This window comes from Octopus bimaculoides, chromosome 11, assembly GCF_001194135.2.
Source record: "Octopus bimaculoides isolate UCB-OBI-ISO-001 chromosome 11, ASM119413v2, whole genome shotgun sequence".
Classification (NCBI taxonomy): Eukaryota; Metazoa; Mollusca; class Cephalopoda; order Octopoda; family Octopodidae; genus Octopus; species Octopus bimaculoides.
The window spans coordinates 23,743,416-23,752,370 of NC_068991.1; the positions used below are offsets into that span (position 1 = coordinate 23,743,416).

Sequence of the window (8,955 nt, forward strand, 5' to 3'; positions counted from 1 at the left end):
TATATATATATATATATATATATATATATATATATATGCACTCACATGTGTGTGTGTATGGATGGGTGGCAGGCAGGTAGACATGCCTGTGTAGTTAAGAATTCTACTTCCCAACTGCATGGTTTCAGACTCAGTTACATTGCATGGCATTTTATGTGAGTGTCTTCTGCTATAGCTTTAGGTTTACCAAAACCTTGTGAGTAGATTTGGTTGACAAAAACTGGAGGAAGGCTGTCATATCTGTGTGTGTGTACCTTTGTCTTGACATCATGTGATGATTGTAAACAAGCATCACCATCATACAGGCAATGTTTGTTTCCAGTCTTATGTGGAAACCTGTCTGGCTCTGGAGAATTATTATCTTGCTTAGAAATAGGAGGTTGGTGACAGGAAAGACATCTGGCTATAGGAAGTCTGCCTTAAATTACGTCTGGCCCATGCAAGCATAGAAAAGTAGGTGTTAAAATGATGATGATGATACATATATATATATATATATATATATATATATATAGTCATCATCATCGTCTTCATTAACATTGTCATTGTTTAATGTCTGATAGTTCAGCTCTGATTAATGTATACCTTCACAATAAAATAAACAGATACTTTTAAGGTTTTTAGAAGTATGACTTGGGAGACAACTGTTCTGTAAATTAGTTGATTAATTGATTAACTAAATGGATTGATTAAGCATGCAAACCACTATAATGGATTCAGTTCATTAGATTATTTGAAATGTGTGTTAGTGAATCAAGTATCATATGAACATAATTCTTCATTATCTATTTCTTTATATACATATTCATTTTTTTTTTTTTTTAGCAGGTATAAAACCAGATGGGAAATCCAATAATTATCCTCCTGGTTATAATCCTGTTGATGACACTTCATCTGAGAAAGCAGATAGAAAGAAGAAGAAGAAGAAGAAGCAGAAAGGATTAAAGAACAATGATTTGAAAGATAAGGTGCAGAACAATATGGCTGAGCAAGAGGGAAAAAATATGAAAGCATCTAAAAAACAAGAAAGTGACATTATTGAGTCTGAACAAAAGAAAAGTCTGAAACCAAAAAGAAACTATGAAATAACTTCTGCTGTAAATGCAGAAGATGAGGAAGAAGAAGTTGAAGAAGAAACTGTGACGAAAAGCAAGCGTAGGCAGAAAGTAAAAAAAATCAAGCAAGAATCCTCAAATTCTGAAGATGAGGAAGAACATGTTACAGAAGAACAGGATACTGTAAAATCAGAGAATGATGCAGGTGAGATTTTATTTTTCTTATTTCGTGTATTTTTCATGTTTCTTGTCATTTATGATAGGTAGTTGGTTTGGTTGTTGTACGATTGTTCTGCTACAAGTTGCTTCTAATTTAGTCGACCTGTGATCAAAGGTTTGCAAGCTCTGATGACCCTGCCTTTGTTTGAGGTGTAATGTATCCAGGACTGTCTGCAGTTTAACCTAGATACTAGTAAATTTGGCTGCCATTTCTAGCAGCCTGAGCAACCATTTAGTGAAGTGGCCCCAATTATTATTTTTTTTTTTTTTTATTCATGATGTACTTTCAAGTTAATAGAAACACTTAGGTTAATTTTGTACATATAGTCAATAAACATATTTTAGCATATAAATTATTTAAGCTAAAGAAAATTAATTACTTATGTTTTATTCAATAAATGAAGCTGAAAGGAAAGAGGGCTGCACTAGCACTCTGCTGGTACTCATTATTAGCTGAGTAGATGGGAGCAATGTGACATGAAATTCCTTGTTCAAGGACATAGCATGTACACAGTTTAGAAACTGAACCCATGATCTTATAATTTGATTACAGTACTCTAAACTTTAAATCACATGATTTCATAAGTGTCACTCTATTGGTTACAATGACAAAGGTTTCACTTGATCTGATTAGCGAAACAGTCTGCTTGTGAAATTAATCTGCAAGTGGCTGAGCACTCCACAGACATGTGTAACCTTAACATAGTTCTCAGATTCAGCATGATACAGAATGTGACATGGCTGGCTCTTGGGAATACAGGTACTACTTATCTTTGCCTGCTGAGTGGACTGGAGCAACATAAAATTAGAGTGTCTTGCTCAAGGACATTGGGTGCAGCTGGGAATCAAACTCAACTTTATGCTCATAAGCTGAATACCCTACCTACGAAGCCACATGCCTGTACTACATGATTTCATATTACATATTGATCATTATGTCTTAGTTTTTGCAATTATTTTAGTTCTTTTATTCTTGATTGTTGTTTGCTGTAAGAACTGTCTTTCAATCACTTCAGTAGCTTCTGATTGTGAACAGGTACACAGGTTAAGATTATTTTATATAGTTCCAACGTTTTTACTCGCTAATCCGTAGTTGATTAGTGCAAATGTTAGCTGCCATTCTTTCATCATCTACAAAGGTTTACTCTGGGAAAATGGTAGCACCCATGTAACTTTCCAGAGTTTCCAAGACTAATGAGAAGTAGATGTTCTTAGACCAGAGACCTGACCCTAACACTTGCAACAGAATTGTCCCTGCTAATGGCAACTCAGGAGCAGGTATTAAACCGGGCAATGGAATAAGTTTATCACCTGAGAACAGTGAGGATCATTCTAACAGGCTTTCACACTGCTCCCCTTTACCAAATATCTACCAAAGACTTTGGTAGGTGTCCAAAATGTCACATGTAGAATCGCACTTGAAGCCATACAACAATGAAGAAACTTTCTTAGCCCTACATTCATATTTGTGTCAATTTTTGGTTTACTTTCTTCTTTTTTTTTTTTTTTTCTTATCTGTTGCTAATGTCTGTGAGTATAATTGGTCTGATAGTGTGTGATAATGTATTTTGGACACATTTTTCAATACATCTTTCTGTATTTTGAACAGCATCTTATCTGAGAGTCTCACCTTTCTAATTTCTTCATCCCACATTTTTTTCTTATCTACCTCTACATCATCCATCTACTACAGTGAAATCATAGCAAATTTTTTACTTGATATACATTTTCTGTTTGCATTATATCTTTAAGCCAGTGTAGATAACTATTCATATTTTGTTTTGTCAATGTTTAATGTTTTGAAATTTAAAAAAAAAAGCTGGTTTGTGTTTTATAGTGATCTTGCAACAGTTTGATCCCACTCTTGAACAAGAACTGTTGGAATTGGACACAATAGCTGTATTAGCCCAGTCTAAAGTAATTGCTGCTGGAAATATTAATAAATTGATAATTTTTGATAATAAAAAAGAAGAGGATATTAAGTTTTTACAAAAGATGATGAATAATCACAAAAGTATAAAGGTAATGTATCATTTTTTTAAAAGCACTTCTGTTTATTGGTGTGACTCACCACAGAATACCAGTGAAAGAAATCCTACTGCCTCAGTCCCTCTCACTCTTTCTAAAATAACTCTTGATAGATATACTTGAAATTTTTAAATTGATGAGTTTTGGGGGGATTTTTTTCTGGTTGAAACAAGTTTTGAATAAATGAATGCAATTCCTTATTATTCCTTAACAAAGTGTGAGCAATATTTGTTTTCATTCTAGTTTAGAGTGGTGAAGTGGTGGTTTTGATATTATATATCAACACTTTGATTAACAAAGTTAATATCTTCCAATTTTTTACATTGCTCTTGAAAATTTCATTGTCAGAGGAAGGTGAAAACAGTTGGGTAGATAAGTCTTATATAATTACTAAAATTATAATGTATGATTACTAAAATGCAGTAGGCCTACATATATACCCCAGAATATTTTTTGAACAAACCTATCATCATCATTTGACGTCCATTTTCCATGCTGGCATAGGTTGGATGATTTGATAGGAGCTGGAGAGCTACCCAGGCTCCATGTTTGTTCTGGCATGGTTTTTCATCATTTCATCGTCCATTTTCCATGCTGACATGAGTTGGATGGCTTGACAGGAGCTGAAGAGCTGCCCAGGCTCCTTGTCTGTTTTGGCATGCTTTTTATGGCTGAATGCCCTTCCTAACACCAAGCACTTTGCAAAGTGTACTGGGTGCTCTTACACAGCACCAACATGGGTGCTCTTTACGTGGCACCAGCACCCATGAGCCGGCAAAATTAAGAATGCTCAGCTGGAGAGGGATGCAGGGGACATGCTTGTATGCAAAGACAACCATGTATTTACTAACTTTTCTCAAGCACCGCAAAGCACCAGAAGTCTTGGTCCCCTTGTCATCCCCTCTGAGGTCCAACATCTGAAGGTGCTTTCTCTCCTCCTGGAGCTCCCCTTCAACACGTTCCCTCCACAATTAGCACTTCTTGATCTGACTCTCCATTCATATGTATTACATGACCATACCAGCACACAGCTTGCAGTCCCTGCTAAGGTAGTATGCCATGAAAACAATAATAATATGTTGGCTGTAATATTAATACACTAGTTTCACATCAACAGATTACATAACACTTCTCATCAATTGCAAAAATTAATCTTTTCAGTTAATAACTCAAATGACCAGTTGTAATATGAAGGATTTAGATATCAAACAATTCCGAAAAGTTCTGGATCTCTCTGTACGTATATAATATTTATTTGCTTAAAATTCTTTGAATACACTACTCTTGTTTTCTTTCATCAGTAATTTTGTAAATATATAGGTCAGGCATAACTCAATAGTTAAGAAGTCTACTTCCCAAACATGTAGTTTTGGATTCAGTTCCACTGCATGGTACCTTGGGCAAGTGTCTTCTACTATAGACCTAGGCCAACCAAAGCCTTGTAAGTGGATTTGGTAGATAGGAACTGAAAGAAATCTATCATATATGTATGTGTGTGTGTCTGTGTTTCCATCTCTTAACATCATATGGGAGTTGTAAACAAGTGTCACTTTCAAACAAGCATGATTATATGGATATAAACAGACATACACATATATACTGTGGGTTTCTTTCACTTTCAATCTACCAGATTCACTCATAAGGCTTTGGTCGGCCTGTAGCTATAGTAAAAGACACTTGTCTGAGGTTCTACACAGTGAGTCTGAACCTGAACCATGTGGTTGAGAAGCAAACTTATCACATAGTCACCATTGCTATTGCATATGTCCCTGAATTCTGAGATACTGATTACTGACTAAACACTGATTATAATGCATTTATTTCACAACTTTGAAAATTTTTAAACCCTATTCTATGTGGTAAACAGTGTTTGTGAAAATGGTACAGAAAAACCGAATTCTACTTCATACTGTCTACTCTTTGTTCAACTTCAATATTTTAGTGTCCTTGCCCAACAAATCTTATAAATTTTCTTATAACTATGCCTATTAATAAATGTTGCTGTTTTCCTAACACACACACACATATACACAAGCTTCCCATATGAGTCAAATTTTATTTCGATTTTGTTATTTTTTGCACCACAGATTCTTTACAATGAAATGAATGAAAAACCTGTCAATGGTGATGTGAAAGCATTATATGAAAAAGCTACATGCAGGACTTCAAAACTTGCAAGTGACATAGATATACAGTCTGAATATTTGAAAATGTGCGTTCATTACAGGAAAGCTGCATTATTCATGTGGCAAGCATTTGAGTTTTATAAATATTACGAGGAAAGGTTTGTATTTTTGCATTTAATTAGTTTAAATTTAAAGTGTGTTATACAAAGGCACAAACATGGCTGTGCAATTAAGAAGTTTGCTTTCCAAACACATAATTTCAGGTTCAATCACATAGTTGGGCACCTTGCTTAAGTGTCCTCTACTATAGCTTTTGGCAAACCAAAGCCTTGTGAGTGGATTTGGTAGACAAAATGCACATACATGTTTAGGCCTATGTCTCCTTGTTTTGACATTGTGCGATAGATGTAAACTTGTGTCACTGCCAAACAAGCAAGTCTTTCATTCCAATTTTCCATGCTGACATGAGTTGGACGGCTTCACAGGAGCTGAAGAGCTGCCCAGGCTCCTTGTCTGTTTTGGCATGCTTTTTATGGCTGGATGCCCTTCCTAACACCAACCACTTTACAGAGTGTACTGGGTGCTTTTTACATGGCACAACACCCATAATCCCACAAGATTAGGAACTCAGCTGGAGAAGGATGCAGGGTATATACCTGAATGCAAGACAACCGTGATTTTACTTAGCTTGACATGTCTTTTCAAGCACAGCAAACTACCAGGAGTCTTAGTCCCTTGTCATCCCTTCTGTGAAGACATTAAAAAACTGGTAGTAATTTTTTAGTAGAGAAAAATGAGCTACTCAAAGAAGACTACTTTTATGTGATAACATTTGGCTGAGTTAAAAACTGTTCATCTCTCAGCTAGGAAATGAAGATCTCAAACAGATTCCACACTTATAAGAACAAAATGAATGTGCTGAGTATAATGGCAATCTTACAAAATATGTTAAAAAAGATTTAATTAATGAAAAAGTTATTTGGAAATCATTGTCATGGGTTTGATACTCATCATCATCATCATTATCGTTATTTAACGTCCGCTTTCCATGCTGGCATGGGTTGGACGGTTTGATTGAGGACTGGCAAGCTAGAAGGATGCACCAGACTCCAATCTGATCTGGCAGGGTTTCTACAGCTGGATGCCCTTCCTAATGTTAACCACTCTGAGAGTGTAGCACAAGGGCCAGTCAGGTGGCACTGGCATCGACTACGCTTGAATGGTGCTTTTTACATGTCACCAGCACAGGAACCAGTTAGGTGGCACTGGTATTGATCATGCTCAAATGGTGCTTTTTACATGCCAATCAGGTAGTACTGCCATCAGCCACTACAATGACTTCACTTGACTCAACAGCTCTTCACAAGCGCAGTTTATTGCCCAATGATTGAAGGGTACTCTTAAATGGGCCAGTTATGCTGCACTGGCATAGGCCACGGTTACAGTCTCACTTGACTTGCCAGGTCTTCTCAAACACAGCATATCTCCAAAGGTCTCAGTCACTTGTCATCGCCTCCGTGAGGCCCAACGTTTGAAGATCATGCTTCACCACCTCATCCCAGGTCTTCCTGGGTCTACCTCTTCCACAGGTTCTCTCTACTGCTAGGGTGTGACACACAGCTGTCTTCATCCATATGCAACACATGGCCATACCAGTGCAGTTGTCTCTCTTGCACACCACATCTGATGCTTCTTATGTCCAACTTTTCTCTCAGGGTGCTTTCACTCTGTCATGTATTCACACTGACATTACACATCCAGCGGAGCATACTAGCTTCATACCTTGCAAGCTTATGCATGTCCTCAGCAGTCACAGCCCTGTTTCATTGTCATCTAGCGAGGCTGTTCGCACATGTGTGTCATACAGTCTACCTTTTACTCTGAACGAGAGGCCTTTTGTCACGAGCACACTTATGCTCACATTTATAAACCCATTTTCACATAGTAACATATAAGCAGAACTTATTAACTTGATAACAAATTCATCATTGAAAATGAAATTTGGTGAACTTAAGTTTCTTTCTGAATGTTGTTGGTTTGATCATTTCTGGTAATTATTATGCTATGATGGACTATCTCCAGAATGTTCTTATTAATGAAAAATACTACATATCACAACTGAGTTAACTCGGTTATTTCCAGAGTTTTAGAGCAAATAACAGTTGATTTATCAGTGTAATAGACTCAGAATATCTTCGTTTGTTACCATACACTCATTGTGACAAAACCTTGCATGTGAAGAAACAAGACATTTGTCATGAAACATCTATGGCTTGCTCTCAATCCTTTCATATTTTAATAACATTCTAAAATAATAGGAAATTTTGAAAGAGAAATATTTTTAATATCTCCACCTCATTTTCTTTCTGGAATATATTCATTGGTACTTTAATCAATGCTCTCATGGATGTTTTCACTATCTGGTTCAAACTCCATATAAGACATTTACTACAGCTGTTTCTTTCCTTTGAAAATCCTTGAAATTTAGAGTTGTTATTAACTTAATATGAAGCTTATCTAATTATTAAAAAAGGAAGATTATCAAAATAAAGAGGGAGAGAATGAAAACCCAAAATTCATACAACAATACCAGATGGTGTACAAGTTGTTATCCATGTTATTGTTAATATACTAACAAGCAGTAGAAGTTGGCATATAAGGATTTGTTGCCACTTCCATGTACCAACTACTACATCAGCTTGGAAATGAAGGTCACAAAAGAACAGTGACAATGAAACACCTTTCAGAAACAGCTGAGAAGAGTTCAATGAGGCTATGATCCAAGAATAACGATGGCTGGAGCTGAAAAGGAAAACTGCAAGGCACTAAACATAGTAGGAGGGAAACCCCCAACTTGAAATAGATCTACAGTACTAGTTCTTGTGTTGGTCTTCTTGATTGACCGATATATATCATTCAGGGAAATAAGATCACCCAAAGATTCTGAGTTTAATCTCCATTAAAGGTGACTTTTCAAAAACAGCAGGAAACTCAAGTGTCATCAACACCCTTAGAAAGTCTGGAACTAACAGATTGAGACCCTTGTTTGATAGGAGTTCTTCCTCTAAAGATATCTCTTGCTGTGTGCTCACTCCACAGTGAGTTTCCACTATGGCACTGAAACACCCACAATATGCCCCAAAACTCCAGGGTTTATGCATTCATATTAAAATGAAAATGTGTAAGTGACCAGGACTTCTCAACAGTTCTCTCACTTGGCTTTACACAGCTTATTCATCTCAGACACAAAACTCTCATCTCATATCTGTAACGATCATCAGTTGTTTAAATTTCTCCTGTTTCTCAATCAAGGACATGTCAACTCAGGGTCTCTTTGAACACATGACCTCAGTGACTATTAACATTAACCCTTTTGATACCAACCTGCCTGAGGTCGCCCCTAGTTCTATGGTACAAACTTCCTGTTTTCAAGTGATCTAAATTAAGACCTTCCATCAGAATTTCATGTTAATTTATATTCCAAACACCAGCTTAATAATCCTTTCTACTATAGAGGTACAAGATCG

At 36.4% G+C, this 8,955-nt stretch overlaps 1 protein-coding gene across 4 annotated transcripts in view; it reads left to right on the forward strand.

The window, feature by feature from the left end:
* Positions 1 to 8,955, forward strand: part of LOC106867912 (uncharacterized) — a 93,398-nt gene that overhangs the window by 81,967 nt on the left and 2,476 nt on the right. For 3 of the 4 annotated variants that reach the window (XM_014912982.2, XM_052971628.1, XM_014912981.2), the window contains exons 14-17: positions 824 to 1,260; positions 3,112 to 3,296; positions 4,464 to 4,538; positions 5,390 to 5,586. In XM_014912982.2, coding sequence (XP_014768468.1) covers positions 824 to 1,260; positions 3,112 to 3,296; positions 4,464 to 4,538; positions 5,390 to 5,586 — 894 coding nt within the window. The remainder of the gene's footprint in view (positions 1 to 823; positions 1,261 to 3,111; positions 3,297 to 4,463; positions 4,539 to 5,389; positions 5,587 to 8,955) is intronic. The other variant, XM_014912983.2, reaches the window with a different exon arrangement.